The sequence below is a fragment of the Amblyraja radiata genome, chromosome 4 (genome assembly GCF_010909765.2).
Source record: "Amblyraja radiata isolate CabotCenter1 chromosome 4, sAmbRad1.1.pri, whole genome shotgun sequence".
Lineage (NCBI taxonomy): Eukaryota > Metazoa > Chordata > Chondrichthyes > Rajiformes > Rajidae > Amblyraja > Amblyraja radiata.
This window is the reverse complement of record NC_045959.1, coordinates 110,200,193-110,215,101: the sequence shown is the minus strand read 5'-3', so window position 1 is coordinate 110,215,101 and position 14,909 is coordinate 110,200,193. Positions and strand designations below refer to the sequence as shown.

Below are 14,909 nucleotides of genomic sequence, written 5' to 3'. Positions count from 1 at the left end.
GAGGAAACCGGAGCACCCAGAGAAAACGTACAGGCAGCGCCCATGGTCAGGATCGTACCCGGGCCTCTGGCGCTTTGAGGCCGAGGCTTCGCCCGCTGCGCCACGCACCAAAGCACCGGGAGGCCATTCAGCCCACCGCGTCCACATTGAACCACACAGCAGGGATACAGGCCCTTCGGCCCAACACATCCCTCCGGTTCCTCTCTGACCAACAGTCTCTCTCTGACCTGAAACACTGACTGACTCACTCCCCTCTCCCAGTCCCCCCCCACATCCCCTCCTCTGCTTCCCTCTTCTACCTCCCCCTCAGTCCCATCCCCACCACTCCCTATCCTTCACTCCCCTCCCTCTGAAGCCATCCTCATTCCTCCTCCTCATGCCCCCCCCCTCTCTCCCCCCCCCCCCACACACCACTCCCGTGCCAACCCCCGCCCCCCCCTTCTATTGCCCCGACCCCCCTCCCCCCCCCCCGTTGCCCCTACCTTGAGGACCATATGCAACATGAGCTGGAGGCCGGCTTTGCCGGGGTATTTGCCGGCGATGTTGGCAGCCGAGAGGTCGAAGAGGGTGGCGCTAGTCTCGGTGCAGATGCTGTGCAGAAGGGTCTTCTTGCCCACGCCCAGGGGCCCGGCCAGGAGCATGGAGCGCACGGCAGGGGACCGCTGGTGGAGGGCCTGCGACCCTGGGGGGCACACACAGCTCATTGTGGGGGCAACAAGGGCAAGGGGGGGGGGGGGGCAAGGGTGAGGAGGGGGGTGGAGGGGGGGGGGGGGGGGGGGGCAGGAGGGAGTGCTTGGCAGGATGGGATAGGTCCTGAAAAATCTTACTCTTATAATCCAACTGGGGGCAGAGGAACAACTCCAGGACTGTTTGGAGTCTGTAGACTGGGCAATGTTCAAGGACTCGGCAACGGACCTGAACGAATACGCCACAGTCGTTACAGACTTCATAATGAAATGTGTGGAGGACTGCATCCCAACAAAAACCTTCCGAGTGTTTCCCAATCAGAAACCTTGGATGAACTATGAGATCCGCACTCTCCTGAAGACCAGACACCGGGCATTCATGTCCGAAGATACAGAGTACTACACGAAGTCCAGATACGACCTTGGTAAAAGCCCTGTCCCACTGTACGAGTTCATTAAAGAGCTCTCCCAAGTTTAAAAAAAAAATCAAACTCGTGGTAAGCACGTAGAATGTACGTAGCAGGTACGTCGGAGCTCGGGACGTCACTTAGCGGCTCGTACCGCTAACGGCAGGCACTCGGGAAACGCGGTAAGCTCGGGAAGACCCGTGAAGATTTTTCAACATGTTGAAAAATGTCCACGAGAGCCCCGAGTACCTGCGAGCGGCCATTACCGTAAATCTCCGAGTTCGAATCAGGGCAAACTCGGGAGAACTCTTGAATGAACTAGTACAGTGGGACAGGGCTTTAAGGCCATCAAAAAGGCCAAAAGGGACTTCTGCTCCAAGCTGGAGGATGAGACAGATGTCCGGCAGCTGTGGCGGGGCTTGAATGCCATCACCTCCTACAAGGTGTAATCAGGAGGCAGCTCAAATGTCAGCGAAGCATCACTCCCTGACGAGCTCAATGCATTCTACGCACGCTTTGATAGGGAGAAGAATACTGATGTGCCTTCCCGAGCCCCCATTCGCCATGATATATTTCGGTCACAGTCACAGAGGTCGACGTCAGAAAATCCTTCAGGGGGTGAACCCTCGGAAAGCGCCTGGACCTGATGGTATACCCGGTCGTGTTCAGAAAACCTGTGCGGACCAACTGGCTGGAGTTTTTGCGGACATTTTCAACCTGTCACTTCTGAGGTCTGAGGTCCCCACGGGTCGATGGTGGAAAGGGTCAAGAGCTTCAAATTCCTGGGCGTGCATATTTCCGAAGATCTCTCCTGGTCCCAGCACACTGATGCAATCATAAAGAAAGCACATCAGCGCCTCTACTTCCTGAGAAGATTACGGAGAGTCTGTATGTCGAGGAGGACTCTCTCGAACTTCTACAGGTGCACAGTAGAGAGCATGCTGACAGGTTGCATCGTGGCTTGGTTCGGCAACTTGAGCGCCCAGGAGCGGAAAAGACTGCAAAAAGTAGTAAACACTGCCCAGTCCATCATCGGCTCTGACCTCCCTACCATCGAGGGGATCTACCACAGTCGCTGCCTCAAAAAGGCTGGCAGCATCATCAAGGACCCACACCATCCTGGCCACACTCATCTCTCCGCTACCTTCAGGTAGAAGGTACAGGAGCCTGAAGACTGCAACATCCAGGTTCAGGAATAGCTGCTTCCCCACAGCCATCGGACTCAACTCAAACAAAATCTGAACTTTGATTAGCCTACTGCACTTTATACGCTTATTTATGTGTGTATATATATATTCAATGGTATATAGACACACTGATCTGTTCTGTATTATTTATGACTGCAATATTCTGTTGTGCTGAAACATAGAAACATAGAAAATAGGTGCAGGAGTAGGTCATTCGGCCCTTCAAGCCTGCACCGCCATTCAATATGATCATGGCTGATCATCCAACTCAGTATCCCGTACCTGCCTTCTCTCCATACCCCCTGACCCCCTTAGCCACAAGTTCCACATATAACTCCCTCTTAAATATAGCCAATGAACTGGCCTCAACGACCTTCTGTGGCAGAGAGTTCCAGAGATTCACCACTCTCTGTGTGAAAAAAGTTTTTCTCATCTCGGTCCTAAAGGATTTCCCCTCTATCCTTAAGCTGTGACCCCTTGTCCTGGACTTCCCCAACATCTGGAACAATCTTCCTGCATCTAGCCTGTCCAACCCTTTAAGAATTTTTTAAGTTTCCCCCCTCAATCTCTTAAATTCTAGCGAGTACAAGCCGAGTCTATCCAGTCTTTCTTCATATGAAAGTCCTGCCATCCCAGGAATCAGTCTGGTGAACCTTCTCTGCACTCCCAGATACATGACAATAAACTCTCTTGAATCTTGAACCTTGGGTCGGGCAGCATCACTGGAGAACATGGATAGGAGATGGTTCAGTCATGTCCTGAAACGTCACATCCTTGTTCACCATAGATGCGGCCTCACCCGCTGAGTTTCTCCAGCATTTTGTGTCGACCTTGTTCTCCACAGATGCTGCCTGGTCTGCTGAGTTACTTCAACACTCGATCTTGTGGTGTAAATTAGCATCTGTAGTTCCATGTGCCTGCTTCTTCGACAATGCCTCAACCCATGCCTGACAAATGCACCCCCCCCCCCCCCCCCCCCCCCCCGTCTATCTGCGTAGGCACTGTCGGGGAGTTGTGGATTTGATCTCCCAGCCCCTCTGCCTTTGATGAGGTTGAGGTTGTGGGAAACAACAGGAATATTATGCACCCAGGAGCGGAAAAGACTGCAAAAAGTTGTAAACACTGCCCAGTCCATCATCAACAGGGTCACAGTTTAAGGATAAGGGGGAAATCTTTTAGGACCGAGATGAGGAAAACATTTTTCACACAGAGAGTGGTGAATCTCTGGAATTCTCTGCCACAGAAGGTAGTTGAGGCCAGTTCATTGGCTATATTTAAGATGGAGTTAGATGTGGCCCTTGTGGCTAAAGGGATCATGGAGAGAAGGCAGGTACAGGATACTGAGTTGGATGATCAGCCATGATCATATTGAATGGCGGTGCAGGCTCGAAGGGCCGAATGAGCCTACCCCTGCACCTAATGTCTATGTTTCTATTGTAGCGGCGCCTGCTGGTGCACGCAGATATCGAACCCGGCGTTCGGAAGCCGCGGTAACGTGACTTGTGATTTTCATGCCACCGTTGCTTTTGCTGACCACCGTTGTGATCAGACGTGTTTGCAGAGACTTGTTTGCTAAGGAGCGAGTGTCCAATAAAAACCGTTCAGAAAACTTGGTCGTCGTTTCTGCATCCGTTAAATTGGTGACCCCGACCTGTCTAGCCGTCGTTAGACAAGAGATCACGCAGGAGGACTACGTCCCCGCAGAATCGGCCGGCTCGAGGCAGGGCTCACCGGGCTTCAAGCTACCTTCATTTTGGCCAGATCAACCTCAGGTGTGGTTCGCCCACGTTGAGGCACAGTTCCATCTGCATCGAATAATAGCGGATGACACAATGTACTTCCATGTGATAGGAGCTCTACCACAGGACTGTGCCTCGAGGCTGTTCCCATATATTAGACACCCACCGACAATCGCAAAGTACGAAGGTTTGAAGGCCCTGCTGTTACGTACCTTCGGTCTCAGGCGTAGAGACGGGGCGGCAAAGATCCTGCACATGGACAGTGTCCATCCACCATCATGGCGAAGATGCTGGCCCTGATGGACAGGCATCGCCCGTGTCTGCTATTCGAACAGGCGTTATTGGAGCAGATGCCTGACGAAGTCCGTTTGATGCTCGCCAGGGCTGATTTCAGCGATCCCCGGCACCTCGCGGAGAGAGCTGACGAGCTGTGGACCCACAGACGGCCGGCACGGGGCAGGGCTCACCGGTGCAACCGAGACGACATTGGGACGAAGGTCAGGATCCGCCCAGCGCCGAAGACGCATCGCCGCTGCCGGAGGTGTACAGCCGACAACGTTACGGTGTGGAAGCCCGAAGATGCCGAAGCCGCTGCTCGTTTCAGGGAAATGCCTCGGCCGATCACACATAGAGGCGAACACGATCAGCCCGAACGAACGCCTCTACGTCCGTGATCGCCACTCCGGCCACCGCTTCCTGGTCGACTCCGGTGCCATAACCAGCATCCTGCCGCCGAGCGGCCGAGATACCCGCGTCGGTAAGGTAGGACCCGTCCTCCCGGCCGTTAATGGGAGCGACATTCAAACTTATGGTGCGCGACCCTGGACTTAAATTTCGATTCCCACTCGTATAGGTGGGAGTTCACCGCTGCTGGCGTCACCCAGCCGATGTTGGGGGCCGATTCCTTGCACGCGTTCTCCCTGTTAGTCGATGTGCGGGGCGGGCAATTGGTTCCCTGCCAAGCAACTCATCGAGGTAGCTGAGATCCAGCAACCTTTCGCAGCCCGTCTCAGATTCAGATTCAGATTCAATTTTAATTGTCATTGTCAGTGTACAGTACAGAGACAACGAAATGCATTTAGCATCTCCCTGGAAGAGCGACATAGCAAATGATTTAAATAAATAATAATAAGTGATAATAAGTGTCCGGGGGGTGGGGGGGTGATTGGCAGTCACCGAGGTACGTTGTTGAGTAGAGTGACAGCCGCCGGGAAGAAGCTGTTCCTGGACCTGCTGGTTCGGCAACGGAGAGACCTGTAGCGCCTCCCGGATGGTAGGAGGGTAAACAGTCCATGGTTGGGGTGAGAGCAGTCCTTGGCGATGCTGAGCGCCCTCCGCAGATAACGCTTGCTTTGGACAGACTCAATGGAAGGGAGCGAGGAACCGGTGATGCGTTGGGCAATTTTCACCACCCTCTGCAATGCCTTCCGGTCGGAGACAGAGCAGTTGCCATACCATACTGTGATGCAGTTGGTAAGGATGCTCTCGATGGTGCAGCGGTAGAAGTTCACCAGGATCTGAGGAGACAGATGGACCTTCTTCAGTCTCCTCAGGAAGAAGAGACGCTGGTGAGCCTTCTTGATCAGAGTTGAGGTATTGTGGGTCCAAGAGAGGTCATCGGAGATGTTGACTCCCAGGAACCTGAAGCTAGAAACACGTTCCACCTCCGTCCCGTTAATGTGGATGGGGGTGTGCGTGCCGCCCCTGGACTTCCTGAAGTCTACAATGAGCTCCTTGGTCTTCTTGGAGTTAAGGGCCAGGTTGTTGTCAGCGCACCATGCTGCTAAGTGCTGGACCTCCTCCCTGTAGGCCGACTCATCGTTGTTGCTGATGAGGCCAATCACCGTTGTATCATCTGCATATCACTGAATTCCCAGGGTTGCTCACGCCCCGGTTCGATGGGGCCGCGCCCCGTCATGGCGTGGTCCACCACATCCCCACTGAGGGCCACGCCACGCCCGCACACGCCGTCTCCCGCCCGATAAACTGCGCACCGCACGAGACGAGTTCCAGCTTATGGAGGACATGGGGATTGTCCGGCGGTCGATTAGCCCTTGGGCTTCCCCTCTGCACATGGTACCCAAAGCGTCCGGGGGTTGGAGACCTAGCGGTGATTACAGGCGTCTTAACGCCGTAACTATGGCAGATCTGTACCCAGTCCCGAACATCCAAGATTTCTCGGTTCATCTGGAGGGCGCTACCTTCTTCCCGAAGGTCGATCTTGTCCGATTCTGGTCCATCCCAACGACGTCCCTAAGACGGCCACCATCACCCCTTTCGGCCTTTTCGAATGGCTAAGAATGCCTTTCGGCCTGAAGAATGCCGCTCAAGTGTTCCAAAGGTTAATGGATCAGGTCGGGCGGGGTTTGCCGTTCATATTCATCAATCTCGATGATATTCTGGTGGCCAGCAGCTCGCAGGTTGAACACGTTAGGCACCTCTGCCTGCTCTTCGAACGGCTGCGTAAGCACGGGTTGGTGATCAACCCCGTGAAGTGCCAGTTCGGTTTAGGTCACAGCGTAACCTGCCACTGCGCGCAACCGCTGCCCGAGAAGGTCGACGCAATCCGTCGTTTCCCAAGGCCACCATCCGTCAAGAGCCTGCAGGAATTCATCGTAAAGGTCAATTTCTACCACCGATTCGTCCCGTCAGCAGCCGCCATCATGCGGCCATTGTTCCAGTGTCTGGCAGGCCTAAGTACCTGGTTTGGTCCATGGAGGCTGGGGTAGTTTTCGAAGGGGCTAACACCTTGAAGGCTCGGCTCACCGGCCCCGATTGGGTTGACCAGTTGCCGTGCGTTTCCCTAGGCATCAGAACTACGCCCAAGGAAGACCTCGACGCCTCCTCGCCCGAGCTGGTTTACAGCTCGGTTTTGCGGGTACCTGGGGATTTTCTGCCCGTCACCTGTGATCAGGAGGTCCCGGCTTCGGCGGTGCTAGCTGACCCTCGCGAGGGAGTGCGCGCTTTGGTCCCGGTTCCCACTTCCCGACACGGGTCGTCCACGGCGCATGTGCCTACTATGTAACGGGGATTGTGCTTATTGTAGGGATGGTCACCGCTCGCCGTTACAGCTGGTGTACGAAGGTCCGTACAGGGTGCCGAGGACTGGCACCTCGACGTTAGACATGGGTGGCAAGGAGGAGTTCGTCTACATCAGCAGCCTTAAGCCAGCACACGTCGACGAGGATAGCCCGGTGGCTGTGGCCATTCCGCGGCCGTTTTGCCGACCGTTTTGCCGCCCTCTGCACCTGTTACCCCCGGTTATGTTTCACCGGCCCCCTCTGTTACGCCCGTCCCTCGTTCGCATTTATCACATCCCTCCGGTTCTGTTTTGCCGGCCCCTAATGTTAGGCTCGCTCCGCGACCTCGGACTACGCGTTCCGGTCGAACCGTCCGTTTACCCGTGCGTTTCCATACCGCGGTTCCTGTGGGGGGGGGGGGGGGGGGGGGGGGGGGGGGGGGAGCATGCAGATATCAAACCCGGCGTCGGGCTGCTGTTTTCGCACGGTTTCGCGTTCGGGCCACAGTTGCTTTTGCTGACCACCGTTGTGATCAGTCGTGTTTGCAGAGACCGGTTTGCTAAGGAGCGAGTGTTCAATAAAAACCGTTCAGAAAACGAGGTCGTCGTTTCTGCATCTGCTAAAATATCATCTTCAGTGGACACCCTCCGCTCCCCCTCCCCGTCCCCGTCCTTCCCCACAGACCCTAGGGCAGCATGATCCCCCCCATCCCCCCCATCCCCAGACCTCCCACTCACCCAGATGCAACACGGCGTCCAGCCTCTCTCCTCCCCCCCTCCACTCAAACAGGGGCAGCACAACATACCATTTCCCTACCCTCCGCCCCCCTCCACCCCCTCATTCGTCATCTTGCCTACATTGCCCCACCTCCCCCCTCTAGCCCCGATTACCCCCCCACTCACCCAGGGGCAGCACGGCGTACATGGCGATAATCTGTCGGATGTCGTAGAGCGAGGGCTGGGGATCGAGGTCGGCCTCTCGCAGCGTCGACCCCAGGTAGCTGAAGTCCCCTGGGGGGTGAGGGAGTGGTGTGGGGGGGGGGGGGGAGATTAATGTGGGGGAGAGAGAGCAGTGTGGGGGAGAGTGTGTGGGGGAGATAGGGACAGGGCATAGGGGGGTGCAGGAGGGGTGGGGGGGGGAGAGTTAGTGGGGAGGAGGTTATTAAGGGGGAAGTTGGGGAGTGGGAGTGTCAGGGAGATGGGGCAGTGAAGAGGGGGATAGGGATAGGGAGAGTTAGTTGGGGGAGAGGTTAGTGTGGGGGAGAGACAGAAGGGGGGAGGCAGCAGGAGGACAGATGGGGACGAGGCGAGAGGGAGCGTTTGTGAGTGAGGGGGGGGGGGCAAGATCCGCGTGGAGAGAGTGGTGGGTCATGGTGGGAGGGATTGAGGTCAGGGATCATAGTTGAGGTCAGGGTCAGGTTTACAGGATCTAGTTTGGGGTTGGTGGTGGAGCCATGGGGGTCAGGGTCAAACGTCAAGGGACCAAGATCAGGTTGGGGTGAGGTCGGCGTTGACATAGATGTTGATGTAGGGATGAGGGGTCAAGGATAGGGGTTGGGGGGGATTAGCATTGAGGGTCAGGGCTCAGTGGGTGTCGAGGTCAGAGGTTGGGGAGTTGGGGTTGAGGATTGGGGCTCAGAGGATGCAGGGATTGGGGTTCATGGGGTGTTGGGGTCAGGCAGGGTTCAGTCGAGGGCCGGGGTCAGTGATTAGGGTCAGATCGGGGTTGGCATTGATGTTGGGGAAGGGGGGTCAGGAGGTACCAGAGTCGAGGGTCGGAGATAGGGGTCAAAGTTTGGGGGGAGTCCCACTCACCCAGGAAGCTGGCCAGCCGTACGTGAGGTGCAGCCTTCAGCAGGCCTTGCTCCATCAGCTCGTCGCACAGAGAGGAAAGGGTCCTGAGGACAGAGAGTGGTCACTGCGCAGCTCGGTAACAACCCGGCAACACCCCGGCAACGGCCCGGCAACAACCCAGCAACGGCCCAGCAACGGCCCAGCAACACCCCGGCAATGGGCCCGGCAACACCCCGGCAATGGGCCCGGCAACGGCCCGGCAACAACCCAGCAACGGCCCAGCAACGGCCCAGCAACACCCCGGCAATGGGCCCGGCAATGGGCCCGGCAACGGCCCAGCAACACCCCGGCAATGGGCCCGGCAACGGCCCGGCAACAACACAGCAACGGCCCAGCAACACCCCGGCAATGGGCCCGGCAACAGCCCAGCAACGGCCCAGCATCACCCCGGCAATGGGCCCGGCAATGGGCCCGGCAACGGCCCAGTAACACCCAGGCAACGGCCCAGCAACGGCCCAGCAACACCCCGGCAATGGGCCCGGCAACGGCCCAGTAACACCCAGGCAATGGGCCCGGCAATGGGCCTGGCAACGGCCCAGCAACACCCCGGCAATGGGCCTGGCAACGGCCCAGCAACCGCCCAGCAACACCCCGGCAATGGGCCTGGCAACGGCCCAGCAACACCCAGGCAACACCCTGGCAATGGGCCCGGCAACGGCCCAGCAACACCCTGGCAACAACCCGGCAACACCCTGGCAATGGGCCCGGCAACGGCCCAGCAACACCCTGGCAACAACCCGGCAACACCCTGGCAATGGGCCCGCCGTCTGCCCGGCAACACCCCGGCAACAACCCGGCAACGGCCCAGCAACACCCCGGCAACAACCCGGCAACAACCCGGCAACGGCCCAGCAACACCCCAGCAACAACCCGGCAACGGGCCCGCCGTCTGCCCGGCAACTCTCCAACTACCAACCCGAATCCACACAACTAAATCATGATGAATCCCGTACACAATCTTCAGGACCAGCCTCGATGGGGCCGCAGGTCAGGGCCGAAGGGCCTGATTCCACCACTCCCACAGACCCCACCCATGGACCGCGGGCACCCATGGGTGGCAGCACCCGTTCGTTACCTGTTGGCCGTCAGATCTTTGTCCTTCTTCTTCGAGGCTTTCTCTTTCCCTTTCTAAACCGAGAGACAGGTGGTGAGGCAGAGGTCAGAGGGCACGGGGATTAATAGGGGTCAGGGGGTTAATAGGGGTCACCCTTGATGCTTATCGCGAACTGGATGGAGGGTGGGGCATGGTCGGAGGGTGGGGGGGGGGGGCAGAGGACGACGTCAGGGAGAGGGAAGGGGTGGGGGATGGGGGGGGGGGGTGCTGAAGGGTACACGGGGGTGGGGGAACACTTGGGTCAAGGATAGTCGCGGAACACCTCTCGTAGATGTGAATGCTGGCTTTACCTTGCACTCAACGTTATTCCCTTATCATGAACATATACACCATAAATAGCACATTTGTAATCATGCATTGTCTTTCCGATAACTGCACGGCATGCAACAAAAGCTTTTCTCGGTACATGTGACACAAAACTAAACTAACTGAACTAAATTAAACTCTAACCCCAGGCCGAACCCTGCTTCCGTACCTTCTTGGCCCGAGCCTTGTGTTTGGTGGGATCACTAAAATCTCGTTCAATCGCCATCCGTAGATTCTTCAGCTCCTCCCTCATCAGCTCGTCCACCTGCCTTGGACACAGGTCATGGTCAGTGGATCAGCCACCGGTGAACCCCGACCCCGTGACCCCAACCCACACCGGCCCCTGGGTGTCCGCACTGGAATGCTGGCCCTGTCGCAGGGTTACTATCCCACTCCCCAAACCTGTGACCCCCCCCCGACCCCAACCCCCTACCATGACTCAACCCATGACCCCAACCACTGCCCCCAACCCTCCGCCCCAGAATCCCCAACCCTAATCCTTGACACTGAGGTTTTCACCCGACCCCCGACCCTAACCCTTGACCGTCCGTTCCCCCGACCCCAACCCCAGCCCATGATCCCCGACCCCCGACCCCACCTGCAGACGGATCTCCTTCTCCACCTCCAGCCGCTTCTCCTCTTTCTCCAACTCCACCTCATGTCGCTGCATCAGGTTGGTCGAGTCATCCTTCTGCTTCCACACCACTGGGGGGCAAAGGTCAGCGCATCAGTCACCCTGCAGTGAACCCTATGACCCCACAGCTGGGGGCCAGAGGTCAGCGCATCAGTCACCCTGCAGTGACCCCTATGACTCCCTCCCCCCCCCTCCCCACCCCACAGCTGGGGGTCGGATGTCAGCACGTCAGTCACCCCACAGTGACCCCTATGACCCCCCCATACAGCTGGGGGCCAGAGGTCAGCGCATCAGTCACCCTGCAGTGACCCCTATGACCCCACATCTGGAGGCCAGAGGTCAGCGCGTCAGTCACCCTGCAGTGACCCTAGGGAACCCCACAGTGACTTATTTCCCAGACGGGCAGAAGTCAGTGCACTATCACCCCTCAGTGACCCCCCCCCCCCCCCAGTTACACCCCTCCGGGGAGTAGAGGTAATTGACCCTGCAGTGACCCTTCCACCAGGGGGGGCAGAGGTCAGTGTGTCAGTCACCCACAAGGAGGAGAGGCCAGTGGCCCCCTGTGACCCTCACCTCAGTGACCCTCCTCCCAGTGACCCATCTCACTTACTCCCCCCCCCCTCCCCCGATCCCCTTAGACTCACTCAGTGACCCCGCGACTCCCAATGTCACCATCCTTCCCCAGGGAGTAGAGGTTAGAAGGATATAGAAATGGCACGCGGAGTTTAACTTGACCAAGTGCGAGGGTGAGGGTGAATGGAGGGAGAGAGAATGGGACCCATAACAGCTTTGATGTGCAGAGGCATGTAGGAGTCCAAGTTCATCGCTCACTAAAGGTGGCAACAGGTGATAGTGTGGGAAATAAGGCGTACAATATGCTTGGCTTCATAAGTCTGGGCATTGAGTGTAGGAGTCAAGGAGTCAAGTTGCAGCTCTATAGGACATTGGTTAGGCCAGAAGGTTGTGGAGGCTTTGGAGAGGGTGCAGAAGAGCTTTACCAGAATGCTGCCGAGATTATGGAGATGTTAGGTACAGGGAGAGGTTGGACAGACTTGGATTGTTTTCTCTTGAACGTCAGAGGTTGGTGGGGAGACCTGATGGAAGCATCTAAAATTCTGAAAGGCAGAGATAGGGTGGACAGTCAGAACCTTTTAACCCAGGACGGAAATGTCGAACACTAGAGGGCATAACTTTGTCAGACACTCCCCTGTCCCGAACCACCCTCATCCCAGTCACTTGCCCTCCGCCACCCATCTCTCCCCCTCCCACATCCCCACAGGCTCCTCACTTTGGTAGGTTTGCTGTCCCTCCGTCAGGTCTGCCATGAATTCGGAGTAACCGTCCGGTTTTGGCTGAGGTCAAAGGTAACACAGAGACAGCAGTTATCCACGTGGAGCGTGTACGCTGAGCACATGTACGCAGAGCGTGTGTGCACATGCCACATATTGACACACCTGTGCACATACAATGTTATATCTTTGCACTAAACATTTTTCCCTTTATCATATATCTGTACACTGTGGATGGCTTGATTGTCATCATGTATAGTCTTTCCACTGACTGGTAATCACACAACAAGAGCTTTTCACTGCACCTTGGTACAATTGGCAATAATAAACAAAATTTAAATAAATATACGGTATGTACACAGAACTGTGAGTTCACAGACCCGTGTTTAACATGTCGTGTGCAGTGCTGCCTTTATTTCCCAGGCAAGCACGGAAACACAGTTCCTTTCAGTTTAGTTTAGTTTATTGTCACGTGTACCGAGGTACAGTGAAAAGCTTTTGTTGCGTGCTAACCAGTCAGCGGAAAGACATGATTACAATCGAGCCGTTCACAGTGTACAGATACATGATAAAGGGAATAACGTGAATAATGTTTTGTGCAAGGTAAAGTCCAGTAAAGTTTGTTAATAGATAGTCCAAGGGTTTCCAATGAGGTATATAGTGGTTCAGGACTTATCTCTAGTTGGTGAGAGGACGGTTCAGTTGCCTGATAACAGCTGGGAAGAAACTGTCCCTGAATCTGGAGGTGAGCGTTTTCACACTTCTGTACCTCATGTCTGATTGGAGAGGGGAGAAGAGGGAGTGGCCAGTGTGAGACAGGTCCTTATGTTCTTCATTATGCTTGTTGGTGCCATCGTTAACATGGGGAGGGGATGTTGGCCACACTGACCACACACCGCCAGAGAGCGGGTCTACAGCCGTGTACATGTGTTGGCACTGACCCAGTGCAGACAGCACCAACTCCGTGCCTCCTTTCATGAATCTGATGGAGCTGGTGACGAGGTGACCAGGAGCATAGGGCAGTGGAGGTCATCTCTGGGCATTAGCAAGGCCTTGGACAAGATCCCGAGGCAAGGCTGGTTTGGTGGGTTAGATCGCCATGGGATCCAAGTCACCCTGCAGCCTCATTGCATCCTCCTCACAGCTCACACTGCCACCCAGCTTTGTGTCGTCTGCAAATCCACAAAGAAGGTGTCTCAACCTAAAAACATCACCTATCCATGTTCTCTAGGGATGCTGCCTGACCTGCTGAGTGAATCCAGTATTTTGTGCCTTTCCTCAGATTTGGCTTCCCTGCTGTAGCAAGGATGTTGTTAGGCTGCAAAGAGTGCAGAAAAGGTTCACTGGGATGTCATAAGGAGAGATTGGACAGACTTGGATTGCTTTCATTGGAGCATCAGAGGCTGAGAGGAAACCTGACAGACGTACAATGTGTAAAACTACGAGCGGCAGAGAGAAGGTAGACAGTCAGAACCTTTTTCCCACAGAGGAAATGTCAAAGTGCATACGTTTCGGGTGAGAGGGACAAAGTTTAAAGGAGATGTGCAGGGCATGATTCTACCCACAGAGGGTGGCGAGTGCCTGGAACTTGCTGCCAGGGGTGGTGGTGCAGGCAGATACAATAGTGGTGTTTAAGAGACTTTGAGACAGACACATCATAGGCAGGGAATAGAGGCATATAGATCACATGCAGGCAGATGCGATCATGGATATTGTGGGCCGAAGGACCTGTTCTTGTGCTGTGCTGTTCTATGTACCCCTAGCATCCTGTGCATTGTGTGATCTGCAAAGAGGTCCTTCTGCAGTTGTACAGAGCCCTAGTGAGACCACACCTGTAGTATTGTGTGCAGTTTTGGTCCCCTAATTTGAGGAAGGACATTCTTGCTATTGAGGGAGTGCAGCGTAGGTTCACAAGGTTCACAAAGGATGGCGGGACTGTCATATGCTGAGAGAATGGAGCGGCTGGGCTTGTACACTCTGGAGTTTAGAAGGATGAGAGGATATCTCATTGAAACATATAAGATTGTTATGGGCTTGGACACACTAGAGGCAGGAAACATATTCCCGATGTTGGGGGAGTCCAGAACCAGGGGCCACAGTTTAAGAATAAGGAGTAGGCCATTTAGAACGGAGACGAGGAAACACTTTTTCTCACAGAGAGTTGTGAGTCTGTGGAATTCTCTGCCTCAATTCTCTGGATACTTTCAAGAGAGAGCTAGATAGGGCTCTTTAAAATAGCGGAGTCAGGGGATATGGGGAGAAGGCAGGAACGGGGTACTGATTGGGGATGATCAGCCATGATCACATTAAATGGCAGTGCTGGCTCGAAGGGCCGAATGGCCTACTCCTGCACCTATTGTCTATTGTGTATTGTCTGTACAGAGACCTGTACGGTGGACACACGGCAGCACGGGCGTGTGCACCGGAGCGGCGTGTGGGATGTGGTGCCGGCGCGCGTCTATCTCACCTCTCCACCCTTCTTTTTCTTCTTCTTCTTCTTCTCCTTTTTCTCCTTTTTCTCTTGCGTCGCTGCCTGCTTCTTTGCCGCCTTTTTGGCCGCCAGTCGCTCCTTCTCCTCTGCCTCGGCTGCCATCTCCTGCACCAGCTGCCCCACAGTCACAGGTGTCAACACAGGGGCATGCACGGGGGGGGCGCATGGACACAGGGAACAGGG

The 14,909-nt window shown here is 55.7% G+C and overlaps 1 protein-coding gene across 1 annotated transcript in view; it reads right to left on the bottom strand.

Moving 5' to 3' along the window:
* Window positions 1-14,909, bottom strand: part of LOC116972597 (dynein regulatory complex protein 11-like) — a 19,262-nt gene that overhangs the window by 2,032 nt on the left and 2,321 nt on the right. Inside the window, exons 2-9 of the mRNA XM_033020412.1 lie at window positions 14,703-14,840; window positions 12,235-12,298; window positions 10,911-11,017; window positions 10,482-10,577; window positions 9,968-10,020; window positions 8,854-8,936; window positions 7,942-8,049; window positions 483-682 (exon numbers count right to left, since the gene is read on the bottom strand). Of these exons, the coding sequence (XP_032876303.1) occupies window positions 483-682; window positions 7,942-8,049; window positions 8,854-8,936; window positions 9,968-10,020; window positions 10,482-10,577; window positions 10,911-11,017; window positions 12,235-12,298; window positions 14,703-14,840 (849 nt within the window). The remainder of the gene's footprint in view (window positions 1-482; window positions 683-7,941; window positions 8,050-8,853; window positions 8,937-9,967; window positions 10,021-10,481; window positions 10,578-10,910; window positions 11,018-12,234; window positions 12,299-14,702; window positions 14,841-14,909) is intronic.